General features: G+C 49.8%; 1 protein-coding gene across 1 annotated transcript in view; it reads left to right on the forward strand.

Annotated features, from left to right (window-relative positions):
* Positions 1-22,450, forward strand: part of NCOR2 (nuclear receptor corepressor 2) — a 343,452-nt gene that overhangs the window by 202,911 nt on the left and 118,091 nt on the right. The window contains 5 exon segments of the mRNA XM_048513864.1: positions 7,886-7,952; positions 15,167-15,348; positions 16,869-16,962; positions 17,696-17,874; positions 20,002-20,056. Of these exon segments, the coding sequence (XP_048369821.1) occupies positions 7,886-7,952; positions 15,167-15,348; positions 16,869-16,962; positions 17,696-17,874; positions 20,002-20,056 (577 nt within the window).

Raw genomic sequence — 22,450 nt, forward strand, 5'->3', positions numbered from 1 at the left:
CAGGCTCCACTTCCTCCGCCGTCGTCCCCGGGCCCCAAGTTTGGGCTTTGATCGGTGCCCGGCCAGCGCAGGGCTTGCGCAGTGCACTCAAGCCGCTAACCCCTGGAGCAGAGCCAGAGAGATTCTGATGAACAAGGGCCAGATAACTCCAGTGCCAAAACTTCTACAGTCTCCTTCCTCAAGGAACTTGGAAACGTGCCCAAATGTTTAAGGTGGAATTGTATCTTAACCGCTGATTGTTTGTGACGGCGTGGCATTTTTACAGTGCTTTTCAGCAGTTTGCTTCTGCTTATTCCTCAGTGTGTTTTAGTTATATTTTATTTCCTGTTCCCCCGCGAACGCTCTTTTTCACACGTTCAGCGCATGTGTGTGGGCTGATTGAAAGTGAGGAAGAAGAAGAGAAGAAGAGTTTGGAGTTATATCCCCCCTTTCTCTCCTGCAAGAGACTCAAAGGGGCTGACAATCTCCTTGCCCTTCCCCCCTCACAACAAACACCCTGTGAGGTAGGTGGGACTGAGAGAGCTCCGAGAAGCTGTGACTAGCCCAAGGTCACCCTGCTGGCATGTGTGGGAGTGTAGAGGCTAATCTGAATTCCCCAGATAAGCCTCCACAACTCAAGCGGCAGAGCTGGGAATCAAACCCGGTTCCTCCAGATCAGAGTGCACCTGCTCTTAGCCACTGCTCTTAGCCACTACGCCACTGCTGCTCTCTGAGCTGAGTTGTTCTCTGAGCTGTAAGTGGGGAGGCCAGTCCGCACAAGCAGGATGGGTTTTTTTAGGATCCTGGCCCCCAGCTACAACTTGAAACAAGTGGATCTTCAGGCAGTCTCGCCAACAGCACAACACTCGTACAACATAACATATGATAGGGCTTGGGACATCAGGGGTTTTAACCTGGAGGTACCTTGAAAGGTGTATGCTCAGGTGGAGATGAGGTGTGCAGAGTTGGCCCCTATGTCTGAATAGTTAGTATGACTCCTTTGGAGAGCCAGTGTTGTGTAGTGGTTAAGAGCAGGTGCACCCCAATCGGGAGAACCGGGTTTGATTCCCCGCTCTGCCACCTGAGCTGTGAAGGCTTCTTTGGTAAACCAGATTAGCTTGTGCACTCCAGTACACACCAGCTGGGTGACCTTGGGCTGGTCACAAATCTTTGGAGCTCTCTCAGCCCTACCCACCTCACAGGGTGTTTGTTGGGGGGGGAGGGGGAGGAAATTGTAAGCCCCTTTGAATCTCCTTACAGTAATTGTAAGCCCCTTTGAATCTCTTCTTCTTCTTTGCCTTGGCCTGGCTTGTGATAGGTACCAGGAGCCCTGATACCCTCACCTGATCCACAGGTTAGGCACCCTCTGCCCTTTATTCTCCAGTTGTGCCCTCGGCTGCATGCGCATGGCTCCTGTTGCTGCCACACGGCCCCAGCCGAACCCTGCTTTCATCAAGACATGGCTTGGTAACTGGATAGCTCCTGTCTTTTGTACGTAAAGGACTAAAAGAAGTCCTTCAGTTGAGGTAGTTTCCTCCCAGTGGGTTTTAGGAGGGAGAAGGAACTGTGGAACACACAACGACTTTACAACATGTGCATGAGCGAACCTGTATAATGTGCCTGTCACTGGGCTTCCCTGTGTTGAGATCCCCATCTTGGCAACAAGTAGTATCATCGCCTGCCTGTTTCCCTGATCGAATCTGCGTGATGTGCGTTATCGCAGGGGTTCTGCTGAGAACATCGTACCTGTGTTGAGCTCTTGCTATCAGCAACAAGTCACACCATCACCTTCCCATTTTCCTGATTGGAACTATTCGATCAGCATATGGCAGGGCTTCTACTGAAAACATAATCCCGGCATTGCACTCCCCGTCTCTGCAACAAGTAGCCTCATCGCCCACTCATTTCCCTTTCAGCAGCTCAAGAACAGAGGAAACGTGCAGCATGATGACACAGTCAGGGGCGAGCCTGCCGTTTGTCAGGCATGGTGCATCATTTTGCATTTCATGCAACCTGCATTTGCAGTCCATTTCAGGTCGGGTGGAATCCTGATCTGGACTTTTTGATGGTAGCCAAAGAAGTCTGGGTTCTGCCTGACCTAGGCTGATTACGGACAATGTGTTTGCTGCGTGATTAAGGCGAATGGGCATTGGCACAAGATTTCTTGTACGGAGGTATGTCTTCAAGGCCCACTTTCGCTTTTTATGATGTCCCCAGTAAGCGAGACCACTTCTAGTACGATTTTAATTTTGTTTTGCCATCAGGGTTGATTTGCCAGTGAGCTCAGCTTTGCCCTGAGTAACTTCCCTCCATCCACAGCCAACCTTCCCAGTCCCTCCCACTGCCATCCACACCTTTCCCCTCAACACCCTCTCGTGTTGCCAGCGAGTGAAAGAAAAGAAACTCACTTGCACAGGCTTAGCCAAAACATACCAACCTCTGCATTCTATTGATGTATCAAGATATTGACATAATAATAATAACAACAACAGAGAGTACTTGGAAATAACAAGCCTCTCCATTCTCCTGCCACAGCAGCAGCAGCAAGGAGTGGCAGGGGTGGAGGAAGGAGAATATCAGCTCTAAGGCATGGCCCCCTTCTTTCACAGCGTGTGTTCTGGGGAATTGCTTTGCTGTTTTGTTGGGCCGGCGGGGGGGGGGGGGATTATTTTTGGAACAGTAAATATGTAGTTTAAATATTAAGCCAACTAACTTGACTACAGAGTGAACCGAGATCTGTGCTTTTAAGAATAAGTGCCTTTAAGATCTGTCCCTTTAAGAATAAGTTGATGGACGGAGTCAAGAAAACCAGACCTGGAGAGTTCTTTGCAGAAAAACTGCACACCCAGGCGGGAGTGCCTCCTCGCGTGTAAACAGAGAGACACAAGGAGAGCCCACTGCAAGCCCACTGTGCAGAGAAGAGTCCCAAGCTAAGCGTTCCATGAACAATGAGCCTTAAATCATTACAAATGTATTAACACAAAGGTATTAACACAAAAAAGAGACCTCGTTAGGGACGAGGGTGCGATCTCGTGCCTCGTTTGCCAAGGTGAGTTCAAGCCCGTACCGGTGGGCCTTCTTCTGGAGCTCCTCTGTTCTTCTGCTCTTTATTCTCTTTCCTTTTTTTGAGACCTAAAGAGCAAGATGTTTGCTGCTGGGGAGCAGATGGCGCATTGCAGCCCTGACCTTTCCAAAGTGCTGTTTGCGAGCGCCATGTGCCTCTCCTGCCGGGGCCTGTGGATGTGCGCCGCAGCCCGTACCTTCTCCTGGCTGCGCTGTGGAGCTGCTGCAGCCCTGATAGTGATGCCCTCGGGAGCACAACATGTGCTTCCTCTGATACGTGGCACGATTTAACCTCCCGGCAAATGGTTTCTAAGTAACAGCAGCAGCACGTACAGAAGACCGGCTGGGAGGCGCACTTGCGTGTGCCGAGGGAGGGTCAGAGCGGCATTTAGAACCCACGAGTTCAGGAGGCGAAAAGAAAGCCGGCAGACCTGTCCCTCGCAAAAATGCATCGCAGGTTCCCGCTGAATAGAACCACTCGGCTTTTCTCCACCTGCCCAGACTAATCGTCTCCGATCTGAGCCAAACACTTTCTCTTCAGCTGCTGGAGATTGCTGCTTGCCCGTTCCCCACCCCTCTGCCCCCCCCCAACCCCCGTCGCCTTTTGTGTTCTCTTGATGAGATTAGAAGACTGTTCCGCAGCTTCCGTCTTTGGCCAGTGGCTCCTGAGTCCCCTCTTGTTTGCCTTTGGAAGAGATGACTATTGATTAGCTCAACTGTCTCCTCCGGAAGGTTGAAGGCAGCGCTCCTGGGAAATTCTCTGTTACTCCCCCTCCTCATATTTCTCCTTACCCCCCTCCTACTACCCTGTTTCCCCGAATATAAGACATCCCCTGAAAATAATAATAATAAGAAGAGTTTGGATTTATATCCCCCCTTTCTCTCTTGCAGGAGACTCAAAGGGGCTGACAATCTCCTTGCCCTTCCCCCCTCACAACAAACACCCTGTGAGGTGGGTGGGGCTGAGAGAGCTCTGTAGAGCTGCATCAGCTCCAAGGTCACCCAGCTGGCGTACATGCAGGAGTGTACAGGCTAATCTGAATTCCCCAGATAAGCCTCCACAGCTCAGGTGGCAGAGCGGGGAATCAAACCCGGTTCCTCCAGATTAGATACACGAGCTCTTAACCTCCTACGCCACTGCTGCTCTACTAAGACATAGTAGAGGTTTTGCTGAAGTGCGAAATATAAGGCATCCCCCGAAAGTAAGACGTAGCAAAGTTTTTGTTTGGAAGCATACCCGACGAACAGAACACAGAAAAATAGGACATCCCCTGATATTAAGACATAGTACATCTTTGGGAACAGAAATTAATATAAGACACTGTCTTATTTTCGGGGAAACACGGTGTGTAAGCCGCCCTGGTGTAGGGTGGGTTACAAATGGAATAAATAAACAAACAAATTTTCTTCCATAATGTAACCCAGGGCAGTGTTTGTGTGCGTCTTTAACAAGAACGTTAAATATATCTCCACAATTTCTCAAGTTCTATTCTCACATAGCCACCAAGTATAAGGTTGTGGTTTTCTTTGGTAAACGCTGCAGGCTGTCTCGTTTGGTGGTTTCGTTCATGTACAAAGGCAGATATTCTCCTGAGTGGCAGCAGAGAGGGGTTGTGGATGCTTGTTTCCTCTCTCTTAAACTGTACTAGATCCAAAGCATTCTGAACTACTTGGAGGGATTCCGTCACACTCCCCCCATCATCACACGTCCCTTAATTGGGCCATCCGTGGATTGCTCTGGATCCACTTTTACCTTGTGGGAGAACCTCCGCAGGGAGCTGGTGTTTCTAATTCTGGCAGTTAGTTCCTGTTTTCTATTTGAAAGGAGAAAAAGCAGGCAACTATCTGCCAAGTTCTACCTTAGAAATTGAGTTCTATTTTTACATCAAAGCCTTGGCGGCCAAGCTGGAGGGGAGGCGGGTCGAGACCCAGCGCTTGAAGTTGGGCACTGCGTGGGGAGTCCGTGTTTGTGTGCCATCCTGGGTAACTAATTAAGGAATGGGTGGGGTGGGGATAAAGGTAATGTTGTGGGCCAACTGTGAAATTAATCAAGAGCCCCAAACCCAACAGGGAGTGCCTGCATGGTGTAGTGGTTAAGAGCAGGTAGATTCTAATCTGGAGAACTGGGTTTGATTCCCCAGTCCTCCACCTGAGTGTCAGAGGCTTATCTGGTGAACCAGGTTTTTTTCTGCACTGCTGTGGGGAGAAGAAGGAGTTTGGATTTATATCCCCCCTTTCTCTCCTGCAGGAGACTCAAAGGGGCTTACAATCTCCTTGCCCTTCCCCCGCACAACAAACACCCTGTGAGGTAGGTGGGGCTGAGAGAGCTCCGAGAAGCTGTGACTAGCCCAAGGTCACCCAGCTGTCGGGTGAGGGAGTGGACAGGCTGATTAATCTGAATTCCCCAGATAAGCCTCCACAGCTCAAGCGGCAGAGCTGGGAATCAAACCCGGTTGAGGAAGGGAAAGGAGCTTGTAAGCTACCTTGAGTCTCCTTACAGGAGAGAAAGGTGGGATATAAATCCAAATACTTCTTCTCGTCTTCTCTCTTCTTGGGAGTTAGGTTCATGCAGTAGGAAATCCAGCTGGAGCTCAGCAAGAACTGTGTAGGAAGACTTCTCTTAAGGGACTCTTAGGGGCTGTATGCATCCTTGCATGTCTGTCGCTGGGTCTTTTCCCAACCCAGGCTGAGAGCCTATTGAGCAATGGATGTGGCATTGAATTACCCATTGTAAGTTTATGTGCACGTAATTATGAGCAATATTTTCATTTTTTTTTGGTTAGGAATGCTGCACATGTATGTATATGTATGTTCATAGCTGTTTTAGACAATAGTTCACTCATATTTACTTTTCAATTCACTTAGTAAATTAAGTAGTATAGAAGTTTGTTGTATTGTCGAAGGCTTTCACAGCCAGAATCACTGGGGGTTTTTTCGGGTTGTGTGGCCATGTTCCAGTGGCATTTTCTCCTGACGTTTGACCTGCATCCAGATGCAGGTGAAACATCAGGAGAAAATTCTACTGGAACACGGCCATACAACCCGGAAACCCTACAACACCCCATAGAAGTGTGTGTGTGTGTGTGTGTGTGTGTGTGTGTGTGTGTGTGTGTTTGTGAATTGCTACTCAGTATGCCAGAGTCCTATTTATTGTGTGTAACGTTTTACTAGGAGGCTCTCAGTTCTGGGAGCGGATAGGAGGCTGAAGCAGTTCAGGACTATGGACAGCTCCTTGAGAAGGCAGATGTTGCTCTGTGTCTCTCCAGAACTCAACTGAACATTTATGTTCCAAGCAAGGCCTCTGACTGCTAAAACTCTTGCTCCTTGAAGGAATGCATCAGACTGTGCCTTCTGTCCTCTAATGAAAACCCTCGATTAAGAACATAAGAAGAGCCATGCTGGATCGGAGCCCAGGCCCATCTAGGCCGGCATTCTGTTCACACAGCGGCCAACAGCTGCCTGTAGGAAGTGCACAAATTGGAAGTCTGTAGCAGCATCCTCTTGCCTGTGCTCCCCAGCAACTGATTTAAAGAGTCTTACTACCACTAGTACCGGAAGGAGTAGAGATCCATTATGATTAGTAGCGATTGATAACCACTGATTGTTGAATGTTTACCCCTCTTTTGGCATTTAAATGCCTTGAGTGATAGGGTCAAACAACATAAGAAGGGTGTAGCGGATCAGGCTTGCTTTGATCTGCATCCTCTATCCTACCCAGTCCTCTCTCAGGAGTCTGGGCAGCGTCTCTGTGCAAATGTGTGCAGTTTCAGAAGTCGTGAGCTTATTTAATCCTTCGCATGGTTTTGCTTTATAATTTGTTGATATTTCCAAGGGCCTGTTTCTTCTCCGTTCTGGCAAACTATCCATATGTATGCAGAGCCCTCCTCTGCATGTTGCTACTTCTCGCCGTGAATTTTCCACGTGACTGTAGGCTGTGGGCGTGTGCCGAAGGAGAACAGTTGTGTGCAGAAAATTCAATGTGAAACATAACATTGGGTGTAGATGCCAAGGGGTAGCGAGGTTTGAGCAGAAATCACCTCTGCCATCCCAACAGCTTCAGGAGCAGCAGTGGCGCAGGAGGTTAAGAGCTCGTGTATCTAATCTGGAGGAACCGGGTTTGATTCCCGGCTCTGCCGCCTGAGCTGTGGAGGCTTATCTGGGGAATTCAGATTAGCCCGTACACTCCCACACACGCCAGCTGGGTGACCTTGGGCTAGTCCAGGGGTAGGGAGCCTAGGATAGCCAGATGTTCAGGAATTGTTCCTATCAGGCTCTGTCATCATGGTACAATTGGGCTTCATGGTAGGGGCTGATGGGAATTGTAGTTCCTGAACATCTGGAGAGCCGCAGGTTCCCTACCCCTGGGCTAGTCACAGCTTCTCGGAGCTCTCTCATCCCCACCTACCTCACAGGGTGTTTGTTGTGAGGGGGGAAGGGCAAGGAGATTGTAAGCCCCTTTGAGCCTCCTGCAGGAGAGAAAGGGGGGATATAAATCCAAACTCCTCCTCCTCCCCTCCTCCTCCTCCTCCTCCTCCTCTTCTTCTTCTTCTTCTTCTTCTTCCTCTTCCTCTTCTTCCTCTTCTCCCTCTTCTCCCTCTTCCTCTTCCTCCTCTTCCTCCTCTTCCTCCTCTTCCTCCTCCTCTTCTTCTTCTTCTTCTTCTTCTTCTTCTTCTTCTTCTTCTTCTTCTTCTTCTTCTTCTTCTTTTCAAAGCCATCTTTGAAACTGACTTTGATGTCGAGGAAACAGAAAGTAAGATTGCGTGCTCACGTGCGCGCGCACACACTCAGTGTGAACAATGTGCAAGCCGTCTACTGAATTTTATGTCTTTCCTTCCCATTTTAGAAACCAGGCAATGCGGAAAAAGCTGATTTTATACTTTAAGAGGAGAAATCATGCTCGTAAACAGTGGGTAAGTGGCACCCGTGTTGGCTTCTACCAGATTTCTTTTTTCTCTTTTTTGAAATCTAGATTGAAACTTTATAATCCCCTGTATCGTCAAAGGCTTTCATGGCTGGAATCAACGGGCTATGGTGGCTTTGTATTGTACTGTATTGTACTGCCGGAATCACTGGGGTGCTGTGTGGTTTCCGGGCTGTATGGCCGTGGTCTAGCAGCATTCTCTTCTGACGTTTCACCTGCATCTGCGGCTGGCATCTTCAGAGGATCTGATAGTAGGAATGGAAAGCAGGTGGAGTATATATACCTGTGAGTAAAGGTCAATAGGTGAGGGCATCTCACCTTTACTCACAGGTATATATACTCCACTTGCTTTCCTTTCCAACTATCAGATACTCTGAAGATGCCAGCCGCAGATGCAGGTGAAACGTCAGAAGAGAATGCTGCTAGAACACGGCCATACAGCCCGGAAACCACACAGCACCCTATTGTGGCTTTCTCGGTCTGTGTGGCTGTGGTCTGGTAGCTTTTGCGCCAAATGTTTTGCCTGCCTCCGTAGCTTCCAGCAAAACGTTTAAGAACAAAAACGTCCAGACCACAGCCACAGAGCTCAGAAAACCCACAGCAGCCTGTGTTGTTCACCTTTAGCTTGTCTGGGCGTAGTTTCAGAGAGCAGCTGTGTACGTCTGCAGTAGAAAAGCAAGATTCGAATTCAGAGCCCCCTTAGAGACCAGTTGAATATCCAGGATATCTGAAGAAGAGAGCTTTGACCTGCAAAATCTTGTGCCCAGAAAATCTTGTTTTCTCTCTAAGGTGCTACTGGATTCGGATTTTGCTCTTGTACGTGTGTGTTGTATGTATGTGTTTTTATTTATTTATTTATTTTATATATTAAATTTTAAACTGCCCACCCCCGAAGGGCTCTGGGCGGTGTACAACAGGCCAGGAACAACAATGCACACGATAAATAAATTAAGTTAAGCTAAAAACAATTTACAGACTCTATAAAAACATAGCAGCAGAGGTGGGATCCAGCAGGTTCTCACAGGTTCCCAAGAGTAGGTTACTAATTATTTGTGTGTGCCGAGGGGGGGTTACTAATTGGTGATTTTGCCACGTGATTTTTGCCTTAGTTACGCCCCTCCTCTCAGCAGTAGCGCACAGAACTTGAAGCAGTCTAGCAGGAGGTGCACCGGCTATAAGGCGTGGCAGCCTAAGCCCTCTCGCGTGCGATTCGTTTCACGCTTAAGGACCGGTACGAAGCGGGGCTGCGACCTTGCCACAGCCCCGCCCAGGAATGCCCCGCCCCCAGAATGCCCGGCCACACCCCCGTCATGCCCCGCCCAGCCCCATTGGTGCTACGCCACTGTTTGAATCTCACCACCATGGGAACCTGTTACTAAAATTTTTGGATCCCATCACTGCATAGCAGCATTCATATAGTACAATAAATGTGTTGTAGATGCCATTTCTCCAAATGGCACCAGGAAGAGATGACATGCTGGAGAAAGAGAGCACTTTACATTTCTTCCTTTCTGTCCCAATTGTTTTCCTTGCATGATTCCTCTCCTGCTGTGCTTCTCGATTTACATTTGCCTGTTGCAGACCTCTAGTATATTTTGCTGGAGTTGAACCATCTTCCTCTAAAGCAGTGGTTCTCAACCTTCCTGATGCCGCGACCCTTTAATACAGTTCCTCATGTTGTGGTGACCCCCGACCCTAACAGTTATCCATTTTACAGATGGAGAACACTGATGCAGAGAGTCTTAGGCGACCCCGTGAAAGGGCCATTCAACCCCCAAAGGGGTCACGACCCACAGATTGAGAAGCACTCCTCTAAAGAGAGTGGTCAAAGATGGAACCAAAGGAAAGAAGAAGAGTTTTGGATTTATATCTTCCCTTTCTCTTCTGTAGGAGACTCAAAGGGGCTTACAGTCTCCCTTTCCTCCCCCTCCCCCCCACACCAAACAAACACCCTGTGAGGTGCGTGGAGTTGAGAGAGCTCCGAAGAACTGTGACTAGCCCAAGGTCACCTTTAGACACGCTGTTGGGTTTTAGCCTCCCCAGCTCAAGTGGCAGAGCAGGGAATCAAACCCGGTTCTCGAGATTAGAGTGCACCTGCTCTTAAACACTACACCAAAAGGAGACAGCTTGAGTCTAGAAGGCCGGCAGTCCAGCAGGAAGGATTTTTGCACCCTGTGCATCATGTACTGGCTGTGTGCAGTCACGTGTAGATGTACAACAACATTCAGATCCAGGCTTGGAAATTCTCAGAGGTTACATTTTGCCACATGTGCACCTGGATACTCTTCACCTGGACGGGGCAACCTCAGATCTATCTTCAAGCACAGAAGGTCCTACAGCAGTGATGGTGAACCTTTTCGAGGCCGAGTGCCCAAATTGCAACCCAAAATCCACTTATTTATCGCAAAGTGCCAACACGGCCCGGGACCCTCGTACCTTCGGGACTGCATTACCCCATATGTCCCGGCTCGTCCTCTGCGACCAGCAGAGGCGAATCTACTGGAGATCCCTGGCCCCTCGATGACGCGGCTGGCCTCCACACGGGCCAGGGCCTTTACAGCCCTGGCACCTGCCTGGTGGAACACATTACCATCAGCTATTCGGGCCCTGCGGGACCTTGGAGAGTTCGCCAAGAGGGGCCTGTAAAACCGAATTATCCCCCCGGGCCTTTGGGGAGTCCAGCTCTCCGATAATGCCCCCGCTAGTAGGGTCCCCTAACATCATTGGGACCCCTCCTCATTTTTGGAAGAGGGTGGTATATGGGTCTCGCGGGCCCTATTTTAGAATGTACCTGTTTTAAGATTTTTATGTTTTTTGTATGACTTTATGTTGTTCACCGCCCTGAGCCCATCGGGGATAGGGCGGTATAGCAAGTTTAAATAATAATAATAATAATTATAATAATAATAATAATAATAATAATAATAATAATAATAATAATAATAATAATAATAATAATAATAATAATAATAATAATAATAAAAAACGCAATTTAACCTGAATACTGAGGTTTTTGTTTAGAAAAAAACGGTTGGCTCCGAGGCACGCATTACTCAGGAGTAAGCTTGGTGGTAGTCGGTGGCTTTGCTTTGAAGCAACTGTGCCACTCTTCCATACGGGTGAATCACGACCCTAGGAGGGTTTACTCAGAAGCAAGCCCCATTGCCAGCAACCGAGCTTACTCCCAGGATTACGCTTTAGTTCTTTGCGTGAAAATCAGTGGTGTTTAACAGGGTTTATCAGGGTTACCTACACTGCTTCCCCAAAACTAGGGCCCCTTCCGCACACGCAAAATAATGCGTTTTCAAACCACTTTCACAACTGTTTTGCAAGTGGATTCTGCTATTCCGCACAGCTTTAGAGAGTACTGAAAGCAGTTTGAAAGTGCATTATTCTGCATGTGCGGAATGAGCCTAGGTCTTAGGTTTAATGCTAATAATCGAGCCCAGTGGCACAGGCCAGCCTAGATGTGTGTGGCAGGGGGCACTCTGTTTGTGCGTGCCCACAGAGAGGGCTCTAAGTGCCACCTCTGGCACCCATGCCATAGGTTCGCCACCACTGTCCTACAGCATTAGCCTCTCTGATTGGCAGGCAGTATGCTGCCTCTGGATTGGCCGCCTAGTTGGATCCTGGCCCAGTGTCCTCCTTGCTTGGCCAGTGGAAGAGAACTTTCAAAGCCTTCTCTGCTTCCAACTCCGGCTTCTCGCTGCATCTGGCTCCTGGAAGCTTCCCTCCCCTTTTTAGCTCTCCGTGTCTCCAGGCCTGGTTTTGGGTACGGCTGCCTGAGGTCAGCCTGCCCTTTTCCTTGCTCTGCTTAGTGGTACGTACAGAATCGTGCTGGTGCGCTGCGTCCTTGGCGAGAGGGATACTTGGCTATTGTTCCCCCCTCTGGTCCTTCTGAAGCTCGTGGCAAGTGGTTTGGAAACGATGCCATTGAAGGGATCAGCTAATTCAGGGGCTTAGCTAATTAACAGTGCAGAAGAGATGCCGGTCGGCTGGAGCGCTGTCGTTCCAGATGGATATTCAGCGTTCTGAGGTGCTGAGCAAACAGAAGCAAAGGCAGCCTATTTCCCCAGCTGGATCAATCGGGCATTCAAACTTCAATCCCTTTTCTGTGCTTCTTCCTTGGCCGAGAGTCAGGCCCTGCTGGGGCCAAGTGGCGTTTTGTTCTTGGCTGCATCCTGACCTGTCTGGCTAGTATATTTTTGCCCTGCCCTCCCTCCGAGGAACTTGAAGTGGCGAAAGTTCCGTATTTGATCTCTGCAACAATAATCCTGCGAGGTAGCTTTAGACTCTGAGGAACAGTTGGATTTGTATCTTGCTTTTCTCTACCTTTAAAGCACAGGTGTCAAACTCACGGCCCTCCAGATGTTATGGACTACAGCTCCCATCATCCCCTGCCAGCATGATGCTGGCAGGGGATGATGGGAGCTGTAGTCCATAACATCTGGAGGGCCGTGAGTTTGTCACCTGTGCTTTAAGGAGTCTCGAGGTGGCTTACAATCACATTTCCTTCCTTTCCCCACTACAGACACCTTGTGAAAGAGGTGGGGCTGAAAGAGTTCTGAGAGAACCAAAACTAGCCATGCTGTGTGGCAGGAATGTAGGAGTGCAGAAACACATCTGGTTCACCAGATAAGCCTCTGCCGCTCAGTTGGAGGTGTGGGGAATCAAACCCGGTTCTCCAGATTAGAGCCTACTGCTCTTAACCACTACACCATGCTATGTGAAGTTGTCTGGGCCAAAATCACCCAACAGACTTCTATGGCAGAATGGGTATGTGAACCCTAATACAGCACTCTAGCCACTCTACATCCTTACCATGTCATGCTTGGAACATGTAGAGGGTGATGGACTATTCTTTTATGCAGTTGAAAATGAAATTGTGGGGCTGTGGTTTGGTAAGAGGGCCGAACTCCTCTGTATATGTGTTGTGTGTGTGTATGTGTATGTCTTTCTCACTCTCTTTGTCTGTTTGTCTCTGTCTCTGTCTCTGACTCTCTCTCTCACACACACACACACAGAGAGAGAGAGAGAGAGACACACACACACACACAAGCTGTCCTAAAATTGCCACCCCAGGTTGCTCTTAGCCCCAATATCAGGGAAAGACAATAACCCGTTTTCTTCCTGTATTTTCTCCCAACTCCTTTTGACAATGATAATTTTATGTGGTTGCATTGTAATGATTTTACGATATTTGTTGTTGCTTGCAAAGCACCTGGAATTTGTCTCTGGAGAGCCAGCGTATCAATTCTCCGAATAAGTAAAGTGAGCCTGTAAACAGTTTTTAAGACAGTCTTCATGGGCAAGCCTGTGAAGTGAACTCCACCGTCATCTGGGGTTGATGTTACGGTCACATGACAGAGGGGTCCAAGCTCGGAAGAAAAGGGCCCCCGGGTTAATTCTCTGTGCAATTCTTTGGCATTTAAAGCTGGCCGCTCTTGCAGTACATTGTGGACCAAAGCAATTCCAGAGAGGAATCTCTGCAGGGACTGTGCTCTCCGTTTCTCCGTTTCCTCAGGGCATGGAAGCCAGCCAGTGCATCATGCCAACATTTCCAATGTATGCTTTTCCTCTTGGACTGAGGACAATCGGCCCGGTCCCCACAGGAACCCTTTTTGGGGGCCACGTCATACCTCTGTAACCTTTTTTGGCGTGTGCGAACGTGAAAAGTCCCTGCTTCTCTGTGCTCGTTTTTCTGGCTGAGGAGCTGCATTGTGCATTGTTCCTGAAGGAATTATACTGCAAAGACGAGCACTTGTGGGCACTTCGTTGCTGTCGACAGGGCTGGTGCCACGTTTGGAGGATCCTGGTCAAAGTTCCCGGGGCCTCCTCCCTTCTTCAACCCACCGCCAAGCCCCCCACCTGCCCTGCTTCCCTCCCATCCAGCCACAGGCCTCTCACCTCCCTGTTTATCTTTCCCCTGTCTGCTTTTGAACTCTGCAGCTGCCTATGCTGGCCCCTTCCGCACATGCGGAATAATGCACTTTCAGTCCACTTTCAGTGCACTTTGCAGCTGGGTTTGACTGTGCGGAAGAGCAAAACCCACTTGCGAACAATTGTGAAAGTGGATTGAAAGTGCATTATTCTGCATGTGTGGAAGGGTCCTAACTGCAGCACTTTCTACCACAGCACTGGGACAGTGTGGGTCGCTGGGAGCACGGTGGAACCCTAGTATGATGGAGTTTGTAAGCCGCTTTGAGGCTGCTGCTGCTGCTGCTGCTGCTGCTTCCTCTTCCTCTTCTTCTTCTTCTTCTTCTTCTTCTCCTCCTCCTCCCTCCCTCCCTCCTCCTCCCTCCCTCCCCCTCCTCCTCCCTCCCTCCCTCCCTCCCTCCCTCCCTCCCTCCCTCTCTCTTCTTTCTTCTTTTCTCTCTTCTTCTTCTTCTTCTTCTTCTCTCTCTTTCTTTCTCTTTTCTCTTTCTTTCTCTCTTTCTTCTTCTTCTTCTTCTTCTTCTTCCTTCTTCTTCTTCTTCCTTATTCTTCTTCTTTCTCTTCTTCTTCCTTCTCTTTTTTCTTCTTCTTCTTCTTCTCACCCTGCTCAGGAAGACGGGATTAGGGCTTTCTTTGCTGTACATTTCTGCAGACAGCCCGAGGAAATCCTTAGACCGGACGTGATCACTATTCTGTCCAGAGTGGGGTGGGGATCCAAGAAACTTGGCCTTGCTAGTAACAGGGTTTCCCATCCAGAGTAGGTGGTGGATTCGAAACAGTGGCGAGCGCTACCGGGGATGGCGTGGGGCACGACAGGGCGTACCGGCATTCCAGGGCGGGGAACATTCCTGGGTAGGCTGTGGCAGTGACGTTCCAGAATGGAACGTTTCGCGCTGGTCCTTTAAGGAACGCTGGCGAGCAGAATGCACGCGAGAGCTTAGGCTGCCACACGCGACCGTGCACCTCCTGCTAGGAACTGTTTGCCCTGGCGACTACCGCTGCTGAGAGGAGGGGTGCGACTTCAAGGCAAAAATCAGTGGCGGCAAATCACCAATTAGTAACCTACTCTCGGGAACCTGTGAGAACCTGTTGGATCCCACCTCTGGGCGTGCCCCTATCATTCTGCAGGCGTCTCTATCATTCTACATGCGTTCCTATCATTCTGCAGGCGGTTGTGTGGGTTTGCCCCCGTTTGCCCTGGTCTCTTAGCCTCCTGAATCCAACAAGGAGCTAATTCTTCACTTCCCTCTCTCTTCTTCCCCTCTCCAGGAGCAGAAATTCTGCCAGCGCTACGACCAGCTGATGGAAGCCTGGGAGAAGAAAGTCGAAAGGTGATCGGTGAACAACCCTCGGCGCCGAGCCAAGGAGAGCAAAGTGCGCGAATACTATGAGAAGCAGTTCCCGGAGGATCCAGCTTGTGCGGAGATCGCAGGAGCATATCGCAGAGGTTAGTGGAGGCATGTTTGGGAGGGAGGGGGCCGGTGTTGGAGAACGATGCTGGAGTTGCAGAAGCGAGAGGGGTGCATGGGTTTTTTTTCCCCCAGTGGTTAGGATTCCTGTTTTCACCCAGGCTGGGGAGGTGGGGTTGGTTCCCATACTGGGAGTCGAACCCGGGCCGCCTGGTTGAAAACCAGGATCAAACATCCCATCCTGTTTGTGAGGACTGTGTCCTGTCCGTGTCTAAAGGGCCTCAAGAGCCAGTTTATTGTTGTTATTATTTATTAGATTTAATAGACTGCCCTATCCCCAAAGGGCTCAGGCCGGTGGGTTTAGAGCAGCCATTCTCAACCAGGGTTCCGTGGTACCCTGGGGTGCCGTGAGCATGTCCCAGGGGTACCGTGGCAACCCCTCATTTTGTGGGTGTCTCCCAACCGGCACCAGCAAGGGACATGGAGCTGGCCCATGGGGCAGGGCCTGCCACAGATCAATAGCAGCCACCTCCAGTAGTTTCCTTCACCCCTGGGAGGGAAGGTGGGGGAATGTGTGGCAAAGCAGAGAGGCTGAAATGGAGGGGAAGGTGCAGCCACATCTCAAAAAGGATATCGAAGAGATAGAAAAAGTGCAGAGAAGGGCAACGAGGATGATTGAAGGATTGGAGCACCTTCCTTATGAGGAGAGGCTGCAGCGTTTGGGGCTCTTTAGTTTGGAGAAGAGACGTCTGAGGGGATATGTGATTGAAGTTCATACAGTTATGCATGGGGTAGAAAATGTTGACAGAGAGAAATTTTTCTCTCTTTCTCACAATACTAGAACCAGGGGGCATTCATTGAAAATGCTGGGGGGAAGAATTAGGACTAATCAAAGGAAACACTTCTTCACGTAACGTGTGATTGGTGTTTGGAATCTGCTGCCACAGGAGGTGGTGATGGCCACTCACCCGATATTTTAAAAGGGCTTGGACAGATTTATGGAGGAGAAGTCGATCTATGGCTACCAATCTTGATCCTCCTTGATCTCAGATTGCAAATGCCTTAGTAGACCAGGTGCTCAGGAGCAGCAGCAGCAGAAGGCCATTGTGTTCACATCCTGCACGTGAGCTCCCAAAGGCACCTGGTGGGCCACTGCGAGTAGCAGAATGCTGGACTAGATGGACTCGGGTCTGATCCAGCAGGCTAGTTCTTATGTTCTTATGTTCTTAAGGTGGAGGGTGGTGGCAGGGGTACCGTGAGATATGAAGAGTGAGGTCAAGGGTACCCTGACCTTGAAAAGGTTGGGAAACACTGCTTTAGAGGGTTAGCTTAGTTTTATGTGGCATCCCTGTGATTTTCGCGGCACTTCTTCTGGGACCCGGCTCCTCCTCGAAGTCCCCACTCCCACCCATAGGCCCCTCCCGGGCTGCCTGAGCTCTCCTCCCTTTCGTCGGGGGCTCGCTCCTGGCTGCGCATAAGCGGCCGCCGTTGTTGTTGACGGTCGGGATGCCAAGTACAAAACGGAGCATAAATGTTTCAGCACTTTCTCTGCCGTTTCCCAGCAGGGTGGGACAGAGGGGCAGCGGCCTCTCCATGTCTGCGGCGCGCAGCGAACACGAGGTGTCAGAAATTATTGATGGGCTGTCGGAACAAGAGGTGAGGCCGGGCTGCTGCTTTCTCCTACCTTGTGCGTTCGCGCCTTCTCTTTGGCTGCCTTCCCTCCAGGGGAAACCGGGGCAGCCACAACAGACTCCGCCGCTGGGACTTGCTGTTGATGCCGCTGCCAAGCTGCATTAGCTTCAGACCGAGGGGGGTTTAGCCAACACGCCACCCCGTGTCCAGAAAGGCTATGCCTTGGTGGGCTTGAAGGGACCCTGGACGGGGGTGTGGGGAGGCACCAGCCTATCTCTCACCTCATTTGCCCTTCTGGGTCTTGTTTGCAAACATCACACAGTTGACTGCCCCGGAGGCTGGTAGGTAGGGATGAGAACTGTCAGTGTTGCTTAAGCACGAGAGACTCCGGAATCCCTGGTTAGCTGGAATTCTTGGTTAGTCTCCTCTCCAGACTTCCTCTCCAGACCCACGAAGTCTGATTGGGTTTGAGCAGAACACAGAAAAGGGGGTGGAGCTGCAATGTTTTAAGCTTGAGCCTTTCCTATCTCGATGGGACCAAAATCCCAAAGGCCAATTGGCCATGCTGGCAGGGGCTGATGGGAATCATAGTCCATGAAATCTGGGGTGCCAGAATTTGACAACCCTGATTTAGGACATTAGTTATGTTTCTTAGCAGCATGGTTGGGTTCTCCCCAGCTCTGCGGCCTCTGATTCTCAAGCGCGGTCCTTAGGCTTAACAAAAAAACCTTCTGGATTCTGTGCTTTGCTCTTCAAGAATCTGGAGAGACAGATGCGTCAGCTGGCCGTCATCCCCCCCATGCTGTATGATGCCGAGCAGCAGCGCATCAAGTTCATCAACATGAACGGCCTCATGGACGACCCCATGAAGGTCTACAAAGACCGGCAAGTGATGAACATGTGGAGCGAGCAGGAAAAGGAAACCTTTCGAGAAAAGTGAGTTTGGCTCAGGGTACGGGGCTTGCGGTTCTCCAGAGGGGTCTGGAAATCTCCCAGGATTACGACTGATCTACATTTTATTATAAAACAGTTATACACAGCAAACAAGATCAATATGCTGGATTTTGTGTACACATCCTGCAACGGGACACTTTCCAAGCATCTAGGACTGTGTGATGTGGCCGATCGATCAATACGCGCGGCAGAGCCGAGTAGGCGGCTCCTTTGCAGCTGACATATATGGTGATTTTTGTCAGCTTCAATTGTTTTTAGTGCCGCTCAAGATCTTTTAGGCACTGCACTCAGTGCGATACCCGATCACCACTGGGACCACCTTTACTGGTTTGTGCCAGAGTCTAATCTCCTACCTATAATAATAATAATAATCTACATTTTTATTATTATTATTATTATTATTATTATTATTATTATTATTATTATTATTATTATTATTATTATTATTATTATATATTTCACAGCTGCCAGATCTTTAGCTGGTTGTTGGCCTTCATTACAATTCGAGCCTCACCCAGAGGTCTATTGTTGTTGTTGTAGTAGTAGTTGTAGATTTCACAGCTGCCAGATCTTTAGCTGGTTGTTGGCCTTCATTACAATTTGAGCCTCACATTATTGTTGTTGTTGCTGTTGCTGTTGCTGTTGCTGTTGCTGTTGCTGTTGCTGTTGCTGTTGTTGTTGTTGTATACCATCCTCCCCAAAGGGCTCTGGGCGGTGCACAGCATGTTAATCTACACAATAAAGCATAGTTCCAACCATAACAAAATACAACTATAAGAATAAATACGGCTCTATTTAGGTTAAAACAATAAAACCCTCATTAAAACACTGCTTTCCAACATATCATCCCCCGTCCGACACTAAAACCCTCTCAGGAGGGGACCACTAGGGGACCCTCAGATGTTCTGGGGACCTGCAAAGAGGGGACCATTCAAGAGAGATCTGTTCCCCTGGAAAAAAATGGGTCTTGTGGAGGGGGGGCTCTCTGGCATTGCACCCCGTTGAGACCCCTCCCCTCCCCAAACCCTGCCCTCCTTACACTGTACCCCCAAATCTTGAATTTCCCAATCAAATTGACAGCACTACTGAGATGCCTGTTGTCAAACCATTTAGTATTATCCAGGCTGCATAAATCCTTAGGCATTGATCATCTCTTTATAAAGTTAGCCATGAATATTTATTTGTTTATGTACTTCTTTATTTATGCAACTTATGCTATGCAGTGATTTCCGGGCGGCTTACAAAACTGCAATAAAACTACAAAACTATAATGAAAACAACATCAGGTCGCTCCAACGTTACATAAAATCATACAAGTTAGTGCTGTTTCCAGTAATTATGTGGAGCTGGCAAGGGGTTTGTCTTGCATTCAGGGTCATGTCCCTTTCAAGCAAATACAGTAGCCCATCAGAATTGCTGCAAACTCTTTCTCTTGCTTATTTATTTGTTTACACATATTCGTCACCGTTTATCACAGTGGCAGGGTACAACTGTAAAACCCAACAGCAGTAAAATCTCAACAAAATCCCATTCTAAAAACCCCAAAACAATCTAGTCTCCAGCACCCACCCTGCCCACCCACCCACAAAAAAGGGAAGGGTGTACGGACACCTGTGGGGTCCCCTCCCAGAGGAGGAGTCAGTCGAACGCCCTGGTGAAGAGGGCAGCGAAACTCCCAAAAGAGTTGGCTCCTGGTGAACCTTTGGAGGAAGGCCATTCCATAGTGCTTGGGAGCAGAAGTGAACCTTTGCCGCCCCATATGTTATGGACTTCTTACCATCCAGATGTTATGGATTATCAGCTTCGTCAGCATGGCCAATTGGCCATGCTGGCAGGGGCTGATGGGAATTGTAGTCCATAACATCTGGAGTGCCAAAGGTTCGCCACCACGGGTGTAGGGGGCTATTGTAGAGAAGACCCTCCTGGCTGCCCCCACCCCACTCCCCTTTGAAGGAGGCAGCCAGGTGGTCCGATCTCAGTGGCCTGGGACAAGCAGAAGGGCCCGATGGTAGCTGGGATCAAGCCTCAAACCACCCCCCCCAATATAATTAGTGTCAGGGATGCCGATTGCAAGCTTGTTCCTGATTCGCTCTTGGTTCTTTCTTCCAGGTTCATGCAGCATCCAAAGAACTTTGGCCTCATCGCTTCCTTCCTAGACAGGAAAGTAAGTTTTCCCTCTACTCTTGTCTTTCATTTGGAATGTTTTCCTTGCTGTGAAGAATGCCGTGAACCCAGATCTTTTCCAAGAGGGAAGTCCCCTGGCCCAGATTGCATTCATCCAAGAGTTCTTGGTTGAGGGTAGTGTGGTGGCCAAGTTTGGCTCCTGGTGAACCTTTGGAGGAAGGGCAACCTGCCAATCTTCTTGCAAGTCCCCAGTAGCTTCCTTCAGCTGCACTTGACGAAAACCTCCTCCTAGAAAGCTCAACGTGCCAAGCCGCTCAGGAGCAGCAGCAGCAGAAGGCCATTGCTTTCACCTCCTGCACGTGAGCTCCCAAAGGCACCTGGTGGGCCACTGCGAGTAGCAGAGTGCTGGACTAGATGGACTCTGGTCTGATCCAGCAGGCTCGTTCTTATGTTCTTATGTTCTTAAGACTTGTCCTGCTTGACTTGGACTTATTTCAGAATGTTGAAACCAAGGCGTAAGCTGGGGCTGGAATTCACCAAAATGTAGCTTATTACAACTTTGTGGCTGTTACAAAGAAATCGAGGGAGAGGCGTATCCTTGCTCCCGACCACCATCCAAGCGTATCCTTGCTCCCGACCACCATGCCAGCTCAGACCTCCAGATGGCTGTCCCTTGACAAAAGTTCTCTGACTTGCGTGCGTGCGTGCGTGCGTGCGTGCGTGCGTGCGTGCGTGCGTGCGTGCGTGCGTGCGTGCGTGCGTGGGATGTAGATCCCCAGCCCAGGCAGGGTGTATCCCGGGGGTGCGCTGTGCTAGCCACACCGGGGCAGTTGAGGGGCATTGACCTGGCTTGGCCGGACCACCAGTGGTTTCTACTGCTACTTGGATGGTGGTCAGGAGCAAAGAAATAAGGGTTGTTTTCATGCCCTGTGGGCTTTCTGAAAATCATCATTCGTGCAGTAGGGTGAATATGCTGTGATAAACGTTGGGGCTGTTAAAAGGGAGCGGCAGGTATTTTGCCAAGCACTCCTGACCCGTTGGGGGCCATCCTTCCTGGCAGTCCTGACAACTCAGTGGAGAGCCAAGGCAGCTGCTTCCGCAGACACGCAGTCAGTTCTGTCCCCCACCGCGTGCAACCTGCCAATCTCCTTGCAAGTCCCCAGTAGCTTCCTTCAGCTGCACTTGACAAAAACCTGCTCCTAGGAAGCTCGATGTGCCGAGCCGCTTAGCCAGCCAGCTGCAGAAGCCTTCCTGCTCCCGGTGCGTTGCTGATTCTCCCCTGAAGTGTAACTTGTCAGGTCTACAAAGTGCCACCGAAGGAGGTGATTTCCTGCCCCCTTTTCAGCGCGCTGGAAGTGGAATGCAGCTGGCAGGCCCCGAAAGCGGGGGAGCTGGCTAGATCAGCCTGAAAAGTGTTCCACCTAGCAGGCTTAACATGTGGAAATAATGACTCCTGACAGTTGTATGGCAGGTTTTGTGTAGCGTTGCGTTGCAGCTTGAAGGAAGATAGACTTCTCTCCTCTTTTGTTGTTGTTTTTTTCCCCTTGCCTGAAGTTGCTTCAGTCGTCTGGGGTCATTCTTGCCGCCTCCCTCGCACAAGACTGAGCGTCAGCTCCCTGGAAAGCTTTCCTGCATCTCTGAACACTTGAAATACTGCTCCCTGGGGCAACGTTGCTTCCTGGCCTTTGACTCCCCAGGAGGCCCCCAGCTGGGGACGCGAGGAGTGGGGAGGGGAGCGGAAATTCGAGCAACCCAAGATAACCAAGAAGCAGAGGCGGAGCACTCATGGGGACATGTGAGGTCACATGACCCTAGGTGTACGCCAGCTGGTCCTGGGGGGGGGAGAATAGGGGGGATACCCCAGATGCCATCCCCCCCCCCATGCCTCTGCGGGTTCCCTAGTTTCATCCAGGTCCTGGGATAGGATTCATGGGGTTCCACATCGGTCATCTGCCTGCTAGATGGTGAAGGGCAAACGGGTGGCAGCAGGGAGAAGTACCGTTAATTATCGCTGGCTTGTTAAATTCTCGCTCGCTCAACACCAGGAAATTAAAAACGCCGACTTCACATCATGAATGATCGGGAAAGGTTTGGTCCCGAGGCTGAGATGGGGGAAATAATTGTTTGTCACTGACTTGAGGACTTAAGAAGAAGAGGCAAGGGTTTGTAATTGGTTGCATTTTTGGAACAATAACACCGTAATGACAAAACTCCCAGGGCTGACTGTTTCCCAACAGCCATGTACTATATCTGCGCATTGCAGGCATATCGCTGGGGGTGGGTGAGCAATCCTGCAATTTTTGAGCCTGCAAATAACAGCCCCCAACTCATCCTTAAAAAAGAGTCCCCCATTCAGATCTCACCTGTGTTGCGAACTTCACCTGTGGCTTTCAGCAAAGTTGCTGATCTCTGCGCCTCGTCTTCCCCTATATGT

The sequence above is a fragment of the Sphaerodactylus townsendi genome, linkage group LG13 (genome assembly GCF_021028975.2).
Source record: "Sphaerodactylus townsendi isolate TG3544 linkage group LG13, MPM_Stown_v2.3, whole genome shotgun sequence".
Taxonomy (NCBI): domain Eukaryota; kingdom Metazoa; phylum Chordata; class Lepidosauria; order Squamata; family Sphaerodactylidae; genus Sphaerodactylus; species Sphaerodactylus townsendi.